Raw genomic sequence first — 20852 nt, forward strand, 5'->3', positions numbered from 1 at the left:
GGAACGACCGTGGACGCCTGGATACACAGTCTATAACGGGAAGTTTTATTGAGAAAACGTTATGAACTGCATAGTTCAAAACTTACATTTTGTTCGTTTACATGAAGGCGGAACTGAAAATGTATCAGTTTTTGGTGTCGTTACATAACGTTATAACAACAACAAACGAAATTTCATAACAATCATCTCCATATGGAAAAGATTACGCTTGGTATTTGACGAAAGATCTCATCGGTACTAGATATGGCAAAATGATGTGGTCGGCGTATTGCAACGTATTATTCCCTCTTTATCTGTTTGTTGTTGTTTTTTTAATTTCGCGCATAGCTATACGAGGGCTATTTGCTCTAGCCGTTCCTAATTTAGCAATGTAAGACTAAAGAGAAGGCAACTAGTCATCAACACTCACCGCCAACTCTTGGGCTACTCTTCTACCAACGAATAGTGGATTGAATGTCACTTTATAACGTTCCCACGATTGAAAGGGCGAGCATGTTTGGTGTGACGGGGATTTGAACTAGCGATCCTTGGATCACGAGTCAGGTGCTTTAACCACCTGACCATGCGGGGCCTTTCTCTTTATCTCACAAATAGTAACATAATTTTCTTCTATTGAGATTGTGGCTGCTTAGTTCATACTGGCAACAAAACAGACTTTAAATGGTTCGTCAGTTCAAGTAATTTAAATAGAATAACATAAATATTCGGTGTTATAAATTAAATAAATAAGTAATGTTAAGTTATTAAAATTTGCCTTGAAATTACAATTTTAAATGAGTATAATAAAATTTAGAGCAATTATATTTTGCTTATTTAACTTAATGAACACCATATGCTTCAGAAGTTTTTGAAACTGTAAGTAAAATGTTCGGAAAAAATTTTGCTTATTTTATTAAAAGTTATAATATTTTAATGAATGCTTCGATCCTTTAACAAAAGTTTTTGTTACACAGAGAAGACTATCGTGGCTTAGTAGTTACCATCTCATAAGCATGATTCAGACGGTTTCCTTTTAAATTCACGTCCCATTGTCGCAAAATCACGTTTCATTCTCAGCAGTCTCAAATGCGTTATAAGAACTATGAATAAACCCAATCTTCGACGAGACTTTTATCACAAGATTTGGTGGAAGATGATGCTGTCTAACTACGTTTCTTTGTAGTCCATCACTTCAAAATTAGGTTTGTTTGTTAAATTTTGCACAAGGCTATTCGACGACTATCTACGCTACTTATCTCTATTTCAGAAGTGAATGACTACAAAGATGAAATCTAATCAACGCCACCCACTTTTTAAATAACAGGAAGTAACGCTGACCTTGAGATTATACAGCCTCCAATGATGAAAAGCCGGGAATATTCGGCGACATGATTCGAACTCGTGACTCTTTCAAAACTATAGACGGCTATCGCAAGAGTCCTTATGTTGTTTAGTGCAAAAATTCTATAAAAGAAAGGTTTAAAGGAAAGAAAACATGTTCATTGTTTTATTGTCTCTTATCCTGTGTGGTTAAAATGTTTAAATTGTTTCCATTGCACAATGAATAATATCTGCAGTACTGTTTAATATGACAGAAGTTTTAAACTTGTAAACTCTCTTCATCACTTTCTATTCTAAAACCTGAATCTCTTGATACAAATAAAATCACTGAGAAATCTGTATTGTATATTTATATGATAATTGCTTAGTGTTGGTATTTACTTCAACTTTCCCCGGCCTGGCATGGCCAGGTGAGTTAAGACATTATCTGAGGGTCGCGGGTTCGAATCCCGGTCGCACCAAACATACTCGCCTTTCAGCCGTGGGGGCGTTATAATGTGACGGTTAATCCCACTATTCGTTGGTAAACGAGTAGCCCAAGAGTTGGCAATGGGTGATGATGACTAGCTGCCATCCCTCTAGACTTACACTGCTAAATTAGGGACGACTAGCGCAGATAGCCCTCAAGTAGCTTTGCGCGAAATTCAAAAATCAAATCATTCCTTGAATTATATCAAAACTATATTTTAAGTCGTTTCTCGCAATTCGTTGACCGTTAGAGCTATCTAGTAAATGTAACAGTGTTTTTTGTTTGTAGACAATTTATGTTTTCTATTAAAGATAGAAATGTAGACATAGACTAATTACAGTTCTCGGTTATTGGTTTGCCTTCTCCAAACTTATATTTCAATGCTCCAGCGGTACATTCAAATAACGAGTACTGTAAATACCAAAAGCGAACCTCAACTGACCAGGTTATATGGTAATATGACTATCACGAAACCTGCCGAAATAAAAGTTTACGTTAACACTTGCTTCACCACAATTAACAGGGCATTTCTTTAGTTTTACGCTTAATTTCGGCTCAGGTGCTATAAACGGTTATTGCTTCCTAACGTACAATGTAAATATTTTTTTTGTATTACACTAGCACATACTTTGAACAAATTACGCAAACAGTACTATATTGTGCTATCTGTGTTTTGTCCAACTTACAGTTCGACCCCTGAATGATTGCGCTGTTATGCCTCAACTTTACCGCTTACACACAAGAAGATGGGATAGAGCTTATAGTTTTTCAATTTTTCTTTCTGACTAGCAAGTTTACTCAGCAATAGCGCGCAGCAGATTGCTGTATGAAACATGGACACTTTGCCTATTATATTCGTTACTTTGCAAGTGCTATAGTAAAATAAGACCCTGTTAACTAAATTTTAAAAAATCTTCCTTCAAATTGGCAGCAAACTTGGTAAAATTTAGTACTACAGAGGTCGCTTTAAGCTGTCGATCTCACTTTTAATAAGACACATTCAGGGGTGAACTCTAACCAGTCATTCTCTCCTTCAATAAGACACAATCAGGGGTGAATTCTAATCAGTCATTCTCACCTTCAATAAGACACATTTACGGGTGAACTCTAATCAATCATTCTCACCTTCAATAAGACACATTCAGGGGTGAACTCTAATCAGTCATTCTCTCCTTCAATAAGACACATTCAGGGGTGAATTATAATCAGTCATTCTCTTCTTCAATAAGACACATTCAGGGGTGAATTATAATCAGTCATTCTCTCCTTTAATAAGACACATTTAGGGGTGAACTCTAATCAGTCATTCTCTCCTTCAATAAGACACATTCAGGGGTGAATTCTAATCAGTCATTCTCTTCTTCAATAAGACACATTCAGTTATTAACTCTTAAGTTCTTCAAGCACTCTTGCCAATAATGTGTGCCCTAAAGAATAGGACTAATGGTACGTATGCACTCTATAACAAAGGTATTTCCCCGAAATATATATATATAGGCTTCCTTTTTGCCGCTGTAGGCTTCGGAAGAAAGTACATGGTGGTGTCAGAGATTGAAGAGAGCTTCTCGCAAGTCTCAAGATTTTAACATTATTCACTAAAATGTCAAAACAAATTATTCTCATATATACTCAAATAATTAAACTGCACAAATGATCACTATTTCTTCGATATTTCTAAACTTTATCCTGTGACTGTCAGAAATAACTAAACACTCTAAGTGAATCGATATCCAATCGCATAGTCCTTGAGATAAGTAAAGTAAAAGTCACTGTAAACAATATAATTCAAACAGAATAACAAAGGATATAAAGTAAATAAATAAATAATGTTGTGCTATTAAAACTTTACCTTAAAAATCTAGTTTCTATGATAAAAAACTATAATAAAATAATTACATTTCACTGCGATTAACAATGAGTGCAGGCAGTGAAAGGAAGTAGGAGCTGAGACGTGTGGATTTAAACATTTAACTTCAAATCCTTGATTGGTTTTCCATGATTACTGGTTAGTTTCATATTAACGTATTTTGTCGGGTAGATAGGACATCCCCAAAGTATTTGAGAGCTGTTATCACAGACAGTATCAGTTATGACTTTAAGATGTTGACTGGAATTTATATTGGATACTTTACTAAAATAATTTTTAACTCTTATTGTATATTTTTATTATTGCTTTATAGCGTCGAAGCTATTTACTTAATTTATTTCACACACACATACATTTATATATATATACAAGAAAGGCCATTGGTTAGACTACTTCGTTATATCAAGCGAAGGTTCATGTTGAGTGTCTAAACCATTAGTTAAATACTACTTTGTTATATGTTATGTAAGTTCGTGTAGAGTGTCTGTTTCGAGACTGTTGACCATCTAATAACACATTTTTTTTAAACTATATATTCATAAAACCTTGATTGTTTGAGTATTTTCATTACATCTAAATTATACAAGTTATATCGTAGCAAAATATTTTCCAATATAAATCTTTTTATTATTGTTTTTGTTTCATGTCAAACACAGTAAATAGTTATGTCCCCCGGTAAGATGGCGGTATATCTACAAATTCACAACACTAAAATTAAGCTATTCAATAGCTTATAAAAAAGATCTACAACTATTATTAGGCTATATTTATCTATACATCCTTATCTTAGTATTTGTATTAATAAAATCATATTGTATCACGTGGTCACTTCTGAATTATACATAGAATATATCAAAACTTTTACAATAACTCAGTAGTCACAATTGTGACTCGTAATGGATAATATAACATATATTTAAAAAAAAATTGCATATAACGTTCTTTATCAAATGATTTGGTTAATACGTACCTTGCTGTTTTTGCAAAGTTAACGTATAATTAAGTTTTGTTTTTGTTTTCTTTCTAAACGACTCCTATATTGGTCATCTAATTCATCCCAAAGTTCTGTTACTGGCAACGTAGAGAAAGACTCATCGATTAGCACATCCAAGGTACGGGGATCTGGTTACCCCAGATGTCGACAGGGGTTGTGTACACAGTCAATACCTGCAATGTGTCTCTCCTTTGTCAACAATTAGAGCTAAAACCACACCAACTGAGAAGTCTACAAGACGTTGTTAGCGTTGTCGCTTTTATTAGGTGTGGAATCTAACGGTTATGTGACTCATTGATGAGGTGTTGTAACAACTCGCTGACAGAATTAATAACATCAATTATTTAGTGATTAACAGTCCTTCTGAAGGTTATTATTATTAATCCACATTACTTGAAGAGCCGGAACGAAATCTCCATCAGACCTCAATTTAAACTTTACAATAAAATTTACAAAAATATTGTGTATAATTAATACACACAAAAAAAAATCTTCCTGCAGTTTTAGAGGTTAACATTCTAACACATACTATCCTGAGGACAGAAAGGGTTAATAGTATAGCACAAACTTCGTGTATCGAATTAGTTAGAGAGAAGAAAAACACACAAACTAATAATTTGGAATAAAGTTTTCTTTGAATATCAGTTGAAGAATGAGGCTCGTGAATATGACATACATTTTAAATTGCTCTTTGAAATTAGACTAAAAATGAATAAAATTACAAATATTCAGTGTCTGATTCTAAAGTTTTAGTAGTGAAAGTCAACATGCATGTATAATTGGTACACAAACAAGTGATAATTCTAATAACACTTGTAAATAGTTGCAGTATACAAAGCAAGAACTTTCATTTTCACAAGTACAACTAAAGTACGAAGTGGATTCAACTGAAAGATATATTACTCTGTCAGTTATTGTTTAGCATAGCACAAAGGCATAAATCAGCGAGTATTATGTATGTACATAGGTGGTTGTATGGGATTAAGTATTAGAAAATGAACAACGCTTCAAACTGTTAATGTTTTTCATTTATAAGATGCCAAACTTAGATGCAGATTTTCCGATTTCAATTGTTATTTCTATTTTATGTTTTAAATAACTTCAATACACAAACAAAGCTTCAGAAATAGTTAAAAAGCTTAGTAGTTTTGTACCTAGCAAGGAATTCGATAGATTTTTAAACAAGGTAGGAAATAGTATAGTTAATAAAATAACAGTTGAAATTCGTACCACGCTATGTATTTTTTTTTTGCCACTAAATTATTTGAACATTCAATATCCAACATTATTCAGAGTAAATTATAGAATTTTTTTTTTCGGTAAAGAAATTTAGTTTTATTAGTTATCGATCACGGTTTTTCATTTTCGGTTACGAAAACAACAAAAGGATTTTTTTCTAAGAAAAGAGAAACGAAAATCGTGTTTGATAACCGGCAAAAACAAATATCTGCTCAAACGATATTGTTGTTTTGAATTAAACACAAAGCTACACAATGGATCTATCTGTGCTCTGCCCACCACAGGTATCGAAACCCAGTTTTTAGTTCGCAGACATACCGCTGAGCCGCTGGAGGGCCTTCTCAGCCCATGCTAAATAACAATAGAAGGAAAGTAGCTGAGGAAAATCGTATGCAATTATTTAAATTACATTCCCACATGAATAGGATTTGCAATTATAATAATAAAAACTTAATTTGCTATGAATCGTATGCTTTCTTTAAGATAAATATTTAAAAAAGTTTTACTATTCATAAGATTAGAAACCACACTTTGTTACTTACTAGTGTTTTCTTCAAAACACTTCACCAACATAACAAACGCTGGCAAAATCCAAACCAGCTGTCGGAACACCATCCTCCACGAACTCACCAAAAATACAAAGTGCAAGATAGAACAATTCTTTATATGGGCTTGAATGTCGTTATTGGAAAATTATTCAAGACGGGATTGTTAGTCCTCGTTTCGCCTACGTTACATTAGTATGCCATTCGATTCACATTTACTTCACTTTCAGGAGTGAATATAATTGAAAGACTGTCTTCTTCACTGAAATCATTCAATACATCTGCAGACTAGAATGAAATACCTCACCGGAACCCGAATCTCCCGCTTCCCACTCTAATCGACCGTCTTGCGGCTGAGACCACTTACCATCAGGGGTGAAAAGGGAAAAAGGTTCATAGAGCAACGCTTTGGTTGTATAAGTGGAACCCATTCATTGTTTAGAGCTTAAACAAAACTCTACAGTGTATGACTACGTCATATTTCTTTGTTGTTAATTATACATAATTTTATATTTCACAAACTACCATTAACTAAACAATTTTATAGCATTACATTTTTAAATCCCTTTTACCACCGTAGTGTTCTAAACAATAATGTTGTTTATCGTCAAATACACAACATTCTAAAATTTTCAATATTAATTTTATTTAACCATTAAGAATCATAATAAAGAAACCACGTGACCAGAGTGTGGCTACTGAAATATGTACACGGATACCTAACTATCTCTTTATTAGATGTGTACTTTAATCCTCAGGATATTCTAATTTCTAAAAGCAGGAGTGTCCTCTCCTAAAAAAAAAAAAAAAACCTATGAGGAATCCACCCTTCAACACACACATGTCGAAATGAGTTCACTTTAAAGTTTGGTTCTAATTATACTTTCCAACATCATCTTTTATAACACTGCACAACAAAGTTTTTGCTTCTTGAACACTGTTGGATGTTCCTTATAGATTTTTGGCTGCTGATTACAAAAGTCACATCCAAATTTGCCAATCACGTACCAGGACGTTGCTACAATGGAAAAACGATATCAAGACAACTGGAATCCGTCAATGCTTGCTGACTACTGTTGGGCACTGCAACATGATGCACCGGACATTAAATACAATCGAAAATCAGGAGCAAAACACTTTTAATTATGTTGAACTTAATAGCGTATTAGAAACATAAATGCAATTAAATACGTTATTACCGGTAAACAGTTAACTGTCTATTTTTCAGAGTTCCTACGTGATGAAGCAAAACCAAAACTATATTTGTGCATACCCACCAGGTACCTGTCACAATCAGCAAACACTTTTCAGGAAGCAAAACTTTTCAAAAAAAATTGTTGTGCAGTGTAATCAGAATGGGCCAGGCATGACCAGGTGGTTTAAGACGTTCGACTTGTAATCTGATGGTCGTAGGTTCGAATCCCCGTCCCACCAAACATGTTCGCCCTTTCAGCCGTCGTGGCGTTATAATGTTACGATCAATCCTACTATTCGTTGGTAAAAGAGTATCTCTAGAGTTGGCGGTGGGTTGTGATGACTAGCTGTCTTCCCTCTAATCTTACACTGCTAAATTAGGGACGGCTAGCGCAGATAGCCTTCGTGTAGCTTTGCGCGAAATTCAAAAACAAACAATAATCAGAAAACGTCCTAATATCACGTTGACTGTAAATCAAAACTGATTTTTCTAGATTCAAAATCACGTACATTAAAGTAACATATTATATCATAATATTACACTCAAAGGCTGAAAATAACCCTGACCAATAGATACATTCCTGAATAAAATTGTAGTGTAACTATGGAAAACAAAATAGTATTTATTTAGACTTTCATCTTCCCCATTTCTTTCTACCAACTCTACCCAAAACCTCAAGTTGCTCTTTCTAAACCTTTTCAATCATAATATTTGTGAATGAATTAAGAGAAAAGTTCACCGAAAGCAGCAAGACATATATATCAAATGCCGTAGTTATTTCTTGATTTTGATTATTTTAGAAAATTACCAAGGTGGCCATCAAAATTACGTGGGTTAAAAACAGGAAAACAAACATTGATTTGTGTATATTGAAACTATTTTAATAAACAGCTTGTACATCACAATCAATTTGTTAATGTTGTGCAAAGCTACAGAAAGCTCTATTCGCCTATAACAATGTCACTTTTTGCTGAATTCTGGTCTAACTCACGGACAACTCGTATTTAACCGTCAGTTTCAATATGTACCCACAACCCAAAAATGCCGAACGTGTTTTATTAGCAATGTACTGCGAACTTTAAACCCTCAGATTCACATCCGAGCATGTTAACACTTATCTCACATCTGACCCCAGGATCATCAGAGTTTTGTGTCACCAATACCATGTGCAGGAAAAAGAAAACAGTTTTTATCCATTTTCTACTGTATTATATAACAAAAACAGCAATATATAACATTCATCACCCTCTTACCATTTGTGTAAGTACTTTACTCACTATTCTTCCAAAGATAGATAGCTATATGATATACGGCAGGGCAACGTCAAAAGATTTATATGTAATGTTACCTAAGAAAACCGTTACTAGTTACGGTTAAGTATTAGATGAACAAAACTCAAGGAAGTTTTGAAGGCATTGGATAAAAGCATAAAATAGTTTTTACAAGTCTGAGAAGAGTTCTAATGTATATTGTTGCGACACATATTTCAAAAGTATATAAATATATGCTTTACGACAAAATACGATAGATAACAGGTTTTACATTTGGATTTTCTTCCATTTTTCTTATATATATATATGTGTGTGTGTGTGTGTGTGTGTGTGTGTGTCTGCATATACATATATACAGAGTTTATATTTATATAAACACCATCCTGTCTGCTATACGCTAACACCATGTACAAAGGAACACATCTTTTTTCTCTCTCTTTATTTCTGTATATTTCAAGTTTCAAAGAATTCCTGTTTGTAACGATGTTTCAAATCCATCTGAACCCTCGCTAAGCTCTTGAAGATATCGCGTGTTCTCTGTTATTACAATACTTGATTTCAAACAGGCTGCTATCAAACAATACGGTGCACTAAAGATGTACAGCCCTAAAAGAGACAATATTATTCCCTAAGCAATAATTTACACTTGCACACACACATTTAAATATTATTTATATGCAGGCGTTTTTTGAAATAACAACAAAATATTTATAGTTTTCTTAATTCCACAGCAATTTTTAAAAGTTTTGTCCAAACTTTTATCTATATAGAAATTTAAGTTTCCTATTATTATCTATGTGGGGCATTATAAGGGTAACTCTATTAGTTGTTCAATTGTTGAAGCCCACCAGTGGCTCAGCGGCATGTCTGCGGATTTACAACGCTAAAATCCGGGTTTCGATACCCGTGGTGGGCAGATCAAAGATAGCCCATTGTGTAGTTTTGTGCTTAATTCAAAAACAACAACATCATTAATTATTAAGATCTGTCAATCTGACTTCTGAGATCACAGTTACAAGATTTTCTTCTCTTAGACATAATGTAAGGACATTCCGTGAATTTGTTTTAACAGATACAGTGTAAATAATACCGGAGTTGTATAGCTCAACCTCTAGATATCATTTTCAAACAAGTACACCACGTTTAACAATAGACCTCTCGAACCACATTCATTGATGGAATATGCAACAATGACAGGCTTAAAATAATTCACAGTTTACATAAAAAAAATGTGTTCAAGATATACTATTAAAATAAGAGATATTTGATGTATGAAACGAGCTGTTTCCCCAAGTCAAATCAAAACGCTTATAGTAAACCACTATGCATTTTATTTATATTCGTTAGGTTAGAATGTTGTGATTTCTATTTTGATAGGAATATGTTATTTGAAAATTTTACAACATGAATAAATATATAAATGTTATGTTTATCCATTTATATGCGGTTTAATAATGTAATTTACCCCAATGATCGTACTATCAAACATTGATTTATGCATTAAGTTAATTTCTCGTGAACTATAATTGAAATAGCACTAGAACAAAACTTTAATTTATCTCCCTCGATTCAGTGCCCAGTAGCATTGATTTTATAATTGGTGGACATACAATCTAGTGTTATACATACGTTTATACATGGATATCTCACTGTTTGTACAATCTGACAGTTATAAGTCTCTTATATACATACTGTTCATCTTATGAAAACCTTTTGTAAACATTGTAAACATCAAGCTGTCTTCAAGTGTCTTCTGAAATAGACTTTAACAGACATGGATATCTTAACTCTCGTAATTACATATAAATTATTGCTACAAACCCAGTTTTTGCTGTTGTTTTCATTTTAGAAAGTTTAGAAAGCGAAATAAATTTATCTCTTTACAATGTTGTTAAAGTGTGTTTGATTCTATTTGAATTTTGCGCAAAGCTACACGAGGGCTATATGCATTAGCAATGTGGGACTAGAGGGAAGGCAGCTAGTCATCACCACCCACCACCAACTCTTAAGCTATTCTTTTACCAACGAATGGTGGGACTGGCTGCACATAATAACGCCCCCACGGCTGAAAGGGCAAGCATGTTTGGTGTGACGAGGATATAGTTAAATGAACAAACTCAACATCAGGAATCAATACGGTTACAGCTTTCCACCCGAGAACAACGGATCAATACGGTTACAACTTGCAATTTGAGACCAACGGATAAATATGGCTACAGATTTCAACTTCAGACCAACGGATCAATACGGTTATAGATTTCAACTTGAGAACAACGGATCAATACGGTTACAGATTTCAACTTGAGAACAACGGATCAATACGGTTACAGATTTCAACTTGAGAACAATGGATAAATAAGACTACAGATTTCAACTTGAGAACAACGGATCAATACGGTTACAGATTTCAACTTGAGAACAACGGATCAATACGGTTACAGATTTCAACTTGAGAACAACGGATCAATACGGTTACAGACTGCAACTTTAGAAACATCATTTACATCAATAAAGTTAAAATTGTGTCCGCAAATGCTTATGAATATGTACTCAGAAACACACGCTTTCTACTTGTACAGCCCCAAAACTAACTTCAATGTATGTTTTATTTACATCTAAACGGTAAACAACACTTTACTCCTATGTCAATCCACAAACACACTTCAGAAAACTTTGTTGCTTTTAATATTATTAAAGTCACGGTGTAAGCTATACTTCATTCAATATACTCAACTACTCAATTTTTTTTATCTTAATTCAGGTACATAACATTAAGAACCAACACTCTTTACCTTAATAAAACAATATGACAGACAGCACAATTTTTATTAAAGTTACAGCCGCGCATTTGATAATATGGTATTTGATATGATATTTAATAATATGATATTTTTACTGAAAACAGTTAATTTTTATTTTCCTGTCAAAACTAGTTAACTAATATCCTAATGAACTTTTCTATATAATTGTAAGGGAAAAAAGTCAGAGACTTTCATTGTGTTACTACATCAGTTTGAAAACTTTAATTTACTGCAATGGAAAGTGAACTTATACAATACTTTCACTATGCTAATTTTTTTTTTTCCTAATTCAACGTCACATAGCGAGTCACAGGTAACTACGGACTTAAAACTCTGAAACACACGGTTAAGTTCTCGTGCTGACAGAGTAGAGATAAGCTATTGAATAACTTTACGATAAACAAACAAAACTAATTTAAGCATTTTGTTTCATTATAAACATCAAAATGAATATTTAAGTAAAAACTTATTTATTACAATTAATTTTTTACCCTAAATATTGAAATTTCCTGACGCTCCTCAATAATTAATAACATATTTTCCCATTGCTCTTTTAAGTGTATTTTTCAAGGAAATATATGACTTATGGCGCCATAACGGAAGGCAAGGTAATAACGTATCGAACAGGTTGTGGGAAGTAACTGTGTATGATAGCAGTAAAACACAGTAGAGTTAGTAACATAACAGAGTTATTGTCTCAACACAGCAAGTCATGTAGACGACTACTGTGAAAGGAAAGAACCCTTACGAAACTACCTTAACCAAAGAAATTGAAGCTATTACCTCACGAGAAAATCTTTAAAATTTCTTTGTTGTCGACTCGGTGTTCACATGCAGTTTGAAAATAGAACATAAATGCTGGTTAAATGCCATATTATCCTGACTTCATTCTGAGGTTTATAACTTTAAAGCCTGCTTAAGAACTCTTTATTATAAATAACGGTTAAAACTGAGTAAGGTAACCATCACATGCAAAATACTCAGTACTAGCTTCACAAGTAACAGAAATGCAGTAGAATATTGGCATTGTGAAGTAACATCAAGAGCTGCGTTACTAATTAGTAACTGTAGGAACACAATAACAATGTTATTGTGCTTTATGAAATACAATGTGGATAGTTCCTGACTTTCTTATGAAACCATTCTTCGGTAATAACTTCTGAATGTTCGAATCTACAATGAGAGAAATAAGTAAAAGCTACTATCCCATAATTTTATGGAAAAACGTTCTATTGCATATACGACTGTATCTTAATGTTAATAATGTTATGTTAAGCGACAGTTGTGGAAATCCTAAGATTTCGAAGAAATTTGGATCACGGGGACAGGATGATCCGGTGAGTTAAGGCGTTCGACTCGTAATCTGAGGGTCGCAGGTTAGAATCCCCGTCCCACCAAACATGCTCGCCCTTTTAGGCGTAGGGGCGTTATAATGTGACGGTCAGTCCCACTATTCGTTGGTAAAAGAGTAGCCCAAGAGTTGGCGGTGGGTGGTGATGACTAACTGCCTTCCCTCTAGTCTTACACTGATAAATTAGGGACGGCTAGCGCAGATAACCCTCCTGTAGCTTTTAGCGAAATTCAAAATAAACAAACAAACAAACTGGATCACGGAGGCTGACATGACGGTTTGTGCGGAGCGATAAGTATAAATAATTGTTTTAAATTCGATACACAAACCAACGGACAGAAATACAAGTTGCACACTACAAAACCGTGTATTTGAAATGTTATTAAAAATAACAATTTATTATTTTTCGAAATACCTTAATAGCTTCAATGGTGCTATGTTTCTTACCCTAATTTCTTTTCAGCTGTGAGGGTGTTATAATGTGAAGATCAATTTCCCCTATGCGTTGATGAAGTAGTAATTCTAGAGTGGACGGTTTAACTAACTGCCTTCCCTATAGTTCTTCACTGCAAACTTATGGACAGATACATGGAGAGCAAATGAGCGACACCACGTAAAATCTGCAGAGAAACACGTAAGGTGTTTCAATAATTGTAAGATAATATCTCTATACATCAGCACTTGGTCTATCACAAGTAATATGGATAAGATATTATCTCCATACATCAGCACCTGGACTATCACAAGTAATATGGATAAGATAATATCTCAATACATCAGCACCTGGACTATCACAAGTAATACGGATAAGATAATATCTCTATTCATCAGCACCTGGACTATCACAAGTAATATGGATAAGATAATATCTCAATACATCAGCACCTGGACTATCACAAGTAATACGGATAAGATAATATCTCTATTCATCAGCATCTGGACTATCACAAGTAATATGGATAAGATATTATCCTTATACATGAGTGTCTGAACTACGAAAAATAAACGGATAAGATATTTTCTTTACACATCAGCATCTATACTATCACAAATAACATGGATAAAATATTGTCTTTATACATCAAACAATCGAATAACTAATCATATTTCATGTAAACATTCTTGAAAGTCTAAGATGAAGTCGTGTCCACAGAAGCTACAAAGGGGATGTGAAGTCCATATATTTGATGTGCAGTTATTTGGGATTGGTATTGCAGTTTGAACCATACATCATAAACTGATTTCAATATTTCTTACAGCATATATTTTTGAACACAAGAAAACTCAATTCCACATAACTTTTTGAAGTTAATTTTTGTTACGCACTTGTCTTATTCAATATTACTCAAAATGGAAAACTGACTGAACAAACATCCGATGTTTTATATAAGATTGTAGGAATGAACAAATGTGGCTAAAAACAAGAATAGAAGTAGGATGTAAAATGTCTGTAATTTCGTCAACAGATGTGAAGAATGCACTACTGACGAAATTTGTTTGTGAAGAATGCACTACTGACGAAATAACGTTTTGCTAAAGCGATTTTAAATAGATCAGGTCTTTCATGTAAGTGATGCAAAAATATGTTAAAGAAACACATTGTTAAATCAGTCTTATGTGGTGAATAACAGTATGATATAGTTTTCAAAGGTCACATCTATATTCTTACGATTAAACTCGCTTTAATTAGTATTTTACATTTTGTTTATTCAGAAAAATAAATGTTAACTAAGATAACTGCGTAATTTAGAGAAATCTCAAAGTGAAACCTACCAAGTTTAACATAAATTACAAAGTAAGATTAAACTTTGTGCTGTTATGTCAAATATATTTAGTTAAGTTTGTACACTGAACAAAAATGAGACTAAACACCTGTTTGTCTATAATACAAGAGCATAGACAATAGCACCCCATTAACTCTAAATGATCTTAAGTTATAACGTACTGTACGTACCTGTTAATTTCTTAACATGTCTGTAATACCATCTCTCTCGCTCTTTGTGAAACTCCCTGCAATATATTTTCTTTAATTTCTTCCTAACATCTTCTGTACTAGAAATTTTAATGTGTTGTGTTTATAAACCAAGAATACACAAATCATTGTAATGCAAGTTCTAACATCAGAACAGATGTATGAATAATTATTTTGGTGTTTTTAAGATTGCAAACTGCAGATTAGTATACTAATGGTTTACTATTTCAAATGTTTATTCCTTCAGCTTGCTTGAAGTTGAATAGTTTGCTTCTGTTCCAAACACAAGTTACACGTGGCTTAGTCTGTCATATCTTCCCACATACTTCCAAACGTTTTGGGAGTGGAATTAAACATTACGAATTCGCGAGATGAAAAGATACAAAAGTCTAATGTCATTACTTACGTTTTGTACTAAAATGTATAAACATCTCTGACTGAATTATTTACTATTGAAACTACGTGTTTCCTCTGAAAATCTTACAAAAAATATTTTAGGCCTACAAAATAACAAGTATTTTGTATCTAGAAGATACCAACAGTGTAGTTAATCATCAATTTGACACTATCACGACTTGTATTCACAGATCTTATCTGAGAGAATCGATGAAAAGTAGTACGAGCGAAATTCTTCGTGAACTTTACTTATAATCTAAATAATCTATCGTAAATCAAAACATTGTATAGAAATTAAAGGGATTCGTTCCTTATTTTATGACCTTTATAAAACCAGGTATAGATACATTAGATACATCTCTGCTGGCCATTCCTTCTGTAACGAACACGTGCTAAAGTGTTGGGATTGGATGAGTTTTTGAAAGTCATCTAAATAAAACTACAGTTAAAGTATGCTGGCTCTCGTGGTGTGCACAGTAACATCTAATTTAAAAGAGGCTACAATTAAGTTGGTATGCTGTATCTAATTAGTTTTGATAATTGTATATGGTGGATTGCTGAACTATGTTTCTAAACTTTTAATTAAATTTCGAAATTGTTGAAATGCCGGATGTGAAAATAGAAAATTTGAACGCCTTTGTAAGATACTGAATTTCACTATATTAACATCTGGTGGTTGAGGTGTTAAACCCACAGTCTACAGATTCGTTGAATGACACATGTCTTCAAACATGTTCGTTCTTTAAGCCTGGGGGGGGGGTTACAACGTAGCGTCGATCGCATTATTCGTTGGTAAAGCATATCCAAAGAGTTGGCGGTGGGCGATATCAATTAACTGCCTTTCCTCTCACGTTAATATTATGGAAGTAGCTTTGCCTCAGATATGCATTATATTTAGTGATTTCTGGCTTTTTAATAAAACAGACACTTTAAGTCAATATAAAATTATGTTTATAATACTCTTCTTTTGAATAATATACAAAAACTGCATAATTATCAAAGAAGTTGGGGCTGGGCTATAATACCGTTTTCAAAAAGTTACAAATTTTAAAAAGGGTAATCTTTACTTATAAAAGGGTAATATTTACTTATTTATGCCGAAAAAGGAAAATCCTCACTGGTTTATTTCCAGACGACGTCAGAAGTATTTCCAAAACGGAGGACGTTAGGTCTATTTACAAAGCAGAAGCTAGTTAGGTCTATGTCTAGAGTAGTGATTTGTTAGGGTTTGCTTTAATAAACATAAAGCGAAACCATGTGTTATCTGTGCTGTGCAAATTGAGGTTTTTAGCGTTGAAACCTTTCGGACTTTCGCTGAGTCACTAGAACAAGAAAAACTTACATTGAATATTTCATGTTGTAAAATATATGAATTAAAAATAGTGAACCCAAGTCGCTGCCACTATTTTAACAAACTGTTTTATTCACAATATTTTACTGCAGGTTTGTAAAAATAATTTATTTATATGTATAGTAATTGGATATGAAATTTAGCTTGAGTTATAAATGCCCTTTATCTTTATCTTTTAAAGGCAGATTTACTTAAGGGACCAAATGCATATTTCCGACGAGAGAGTTCTTCTGTCGTCGTAAAGAGCGTGATATTTGTTTTAAACCTCACCATTGGAAGGGGGGGAGTATTCACATCGTATTAAATAAAAGGTAATCGGCCGAAATCGATGAATCTATAATTAGTAATTTTTAAGACACTCACGTTATCTATCAGACTTATATTCTAGTTCTACTATTATTCCTGTTGGACTACCAGAATGAATTTTTCAATAATTAAATGTCTCGTCAGGAGTATAGCTCTGTTATTGTAGAATGTTGCCTAGATCAAAAACGGCATTGCCACTATTTTATCTTACGTCACGTAAATAAAACCGAAATCCATTCTGTTTGGTATGCCGGTGAACCACAGTTAGGGTTTGTTTGTTTTTTACTTTTTACAGGTTGACTGTCTACCTCAGAAAATATTTATTAATGCACTGATACCGGCACGTTCTCAATGACATCTGATTTTTAAACATGAAATATCCTTTCACACAGAACTTTACAGTTTTCTGCTTATCTTTTGTTTAAAGCTTTTTCTGATAGGATTTTAATAAATTATCAATATATATATATGTGTTATGTGTGCATTGAAACAATATATATATGACATGGTTTGTTTCATGAAATTTTTGTCATTATTAATTCAACATAAAAATATGAATACTAAAACTGTATCTGGAAGAATACATTTCAATTTCTTTAACTAAATACTTTTTTTATAAAAACTCTACAACTCTATGTTAATACAAGTGGTTTCCCTCCCAAACCCGAGTTCCTGTCCTCAGTAGTGATAACAGTGATATACAGGGTGGCTCAAAATGTGTAAGGTATCATGTATTAGTTTCACTTTTGTTTGCTTTTCGGACGATTAATCTCACGATATTATAGAGCTAAAATGCTTCAAATACCGAATTCGCACTTTTTATTATGTTAAACTATGAAATATGCTAGTAATATTTTTATTAATCCACTACACTTGTTTATTACAGATCTCAGTCTGATGCATGAAAAGATCTTAAATCTATGACTGATACTATATATCAACTACCACAATATTTCTACGATAAATAATTGTGAATATAGTAGCAAGATTAAAGTTTTTAGAAAAAATAAACAATAATTTAGAATTCATTACACGTGACAAAAAAACAGATATGTTAAAGCAGGTGTGATGTCATTAATGTCATTATTTATACGTAAAAAAAAAAACAGAAGAGTTCTCATGGTTGTTTATTTTACCAAATAATTTTTGCACTAAAACACAGGATGAACGTTAGTAGCTACAAGCAGGTTATATAGAAGGAATACGATAGTATTCTTCCCGTATATAACTGTCAGCTGCAAGGTAAAATAGACTTCTAACTCTTTAACTTGATATGATGTAATCACAATTAATAATGAGCTACTTTTAAATTGTGGCAGTATCATAAGACAATCTTAACAAATGTAAACCGTTAATCCATACGGTTATAAAACATTGTCCATGCGTATTGATATCTTCGTTATTAGATAAATCCATGCTTGTTATAGCACGGGCATTTTTAATATGAAAATCTTTTTGTATACACGATAAACTAAGGCAATGTTTTACAGTGTTAAACATAAAAAAAAACATGGTCAGCTGTAGGCATGTTGGAAACTTCCAGAATGAATTCGTTCTCTTATAAGACGTAGTGTGAGGTCGCTAGTAATCTTGTGATCGGCAATTATTTATCGTTAGGAAGAAATGTCGATCTTAGAAAGTGTAAAGTGAAATCCAGTCAACTGGAATTATTGGTTATCAACGTTGATTGTTGCACACACTCTGAGGTTACTTTAAGGTCGTGAGATATGTTTGCTTTCCTTCACTATGCATAATTCCAGTTCCGGAGACCTAGATAACAAAATGTGGTCGCACAAGCTTCTGTAATTTCCTCAACAAATAAGCAGCTACTTATATCTTGATAGCTCGAAACGGTTTTATCCTATTAGAAGATGATAACAGAGACAAGAATCGGTCAACACTATACTGGTTTAGCCTCAGGTACACCAGGTTCATATGCCTTTCGTTATAATAAATTTCATTACTTCGTTTAGTACGTGCTTGCAGTATGGTTTATCCAACTTAAGTTAATCAGAAACTTACATTAGTTGAAACTACGACAAGCCGTGAATATAAATTAAATAGTAGTAGATTTATATATATATTGTATGTTTAGTTTACCAATTTGCAAATGAATGCACGAAAAGCGAAAGAACCAAAATTGCAGCGACATTCTGATATAATATTGCATCAAATCATTTTACACAAAATCCTTTAATAGTTTGTCAACGCTATGTTGTGAGTACATTTAAGTAGTTTCCCGCCGGTACAGCGGTAAGTCTACAGACTTACAAAGCTAAAATCAGCGATTCGATTCTCCTCGGTAGACTCAGCAGATAGCCCGATGTGGCTTTGCTATAAGAAAATACACACAGACACACATTTAAGTATGCCCAAGATGGCCCGGCATGGCCAGGTGAGTTAAGACGTTCGACCCGTAATCTGATGGTCGCGGGTTCGAATCCCGGTCACACCAAACATGCTCGCCCTTTCAACCGTGGGGACGTTATAATGTGACGGTCAATCCCACTATTCGTTGGTAAAAGAGTAGCCCAAGAGTTAGCTGTGAGTGGTGATGACTCGCTGGCTTCCCTCTAGTCTTACACTGACAAATTAAGGACGGCTAGCACAGATAGCCCTCGAGTAGCTTTGTGCGAAATCATAAAACAAGAATGCCCATATTAAGATTTTATATCTCTAAAGTAAAACCAAGAGGTTCGAAACATGACATCAAAATATAACATGATTAGACATTTTTTGACCAGTTTGTCCAGTTTCAAATACATACTCATATCGTTCTACTTACGATTATGTCCACTGGCTTTCCCTGCTAAGAGCAGTGTTAGACGAGAGGGCAAACAATTTTGTTACTTTATTTCTAAGAGCAAGTTTTACTAAGAACAAGTTTCGTTATTCAATTTTGAATAGTCCATTTTTACTGAAAACAATTTCGTTGTTTAATTTATAACGGCTTATTTACTGAGAACAAAAACATTTATGGGTTGTACATAATATTCACAATTTTTAACCAGGTTTACTGAAGCTAATATAATTTTAAAATATCACGTGAAAATATAATAATAGTAATCTACAAACTAACCAGTTGTAAACAAAATAATTTATCAATAGATATTTATAGATATTAATGAAGGTACAACGCATGTTGTGATAAGTAATTTTAGCTGTCCCACTTTTTAGAGCTATCGATAGAGGTACAACACAGACTGTGATAAATAACTTTATCTGTTCCATTTCTTGTAGATATTAATAAAGGTACATCACACATTGTGATAAATAGCTTTACCTGTTCAGTGTTTTGAAGATAATAATAGAGGTACAACACACGCTGTGATAAATAGCTTTACGTGTTCCATTTCTTGCATTTAATAATAAAGGTACATCACACCCTGTGATAAATAGCTTTACGTGTTCCATTTCTTGTAGATATTAATAAAGGTACATCACACGCTGTGATAAATAGCTTTACCTGTTCCATTTCTTGTAGATATTAATAAAGGTACATCACACGCTGTGATAAATAGCTTTACGTGTTCCATTTCTTGTAGATATTAATAAAGGTACATCATACTCTGTGATAAATAGCTTTACGTGTTCCATTTCTTGTAGATAATAATAAAGGTACATCATACTCTGTGATAAATAGCTTTACCTGTTCCATTTCTTGTAGATATTAATAAAGGTACATCATACTCTGTGATAAATAGCTTTACGTGTTCCATTTCTTGTAGATAATAATAAAGGTACATCATACCCTGTGATAAATAGCTTTACGTGT

General features: G+C 33.3%; 1 protein-coding gene across 1 annotated transcript in view; it reads right to left on the reverse strand.

Annotated features, from left to right (window-relative positions):
• Positions 1–6759, reverse strand: part of LOC143255063 (protein turtle homolog A-like) — a 117582-nt gene extending 110823 nt beyond the window's left edge. Inside the window, exon 1 of the mRNA XM_076510112.1 lies at positions 6432–6759. Coding sequence (XP_076366227.1) covers positions 6432–6504 — 73 coding nt within the window. The 5' untranslated portion in view covers positions 6505–6759. The remainder of the gene's footprint in view (positions 1–6431) is intronic.
• Positions 6760–20852: the final 14093 nt, after the last annotated feature.

This window comes from Tachypleus tridentatus, chromosome 7 (assembly GCF_004210375.1).
Source record: "Tachypleus tridentatus isolate NWPU-2018 chromosome 7, ASM421037v1, whole genome shotgun sequence".
Classification (NCBI taxonomy): Eukaryota; Metazoa; Arthropoda; class Merostomata; order Xiphosura; family Limulidae; genus Tachypleus; species Tachypleus tridentatus.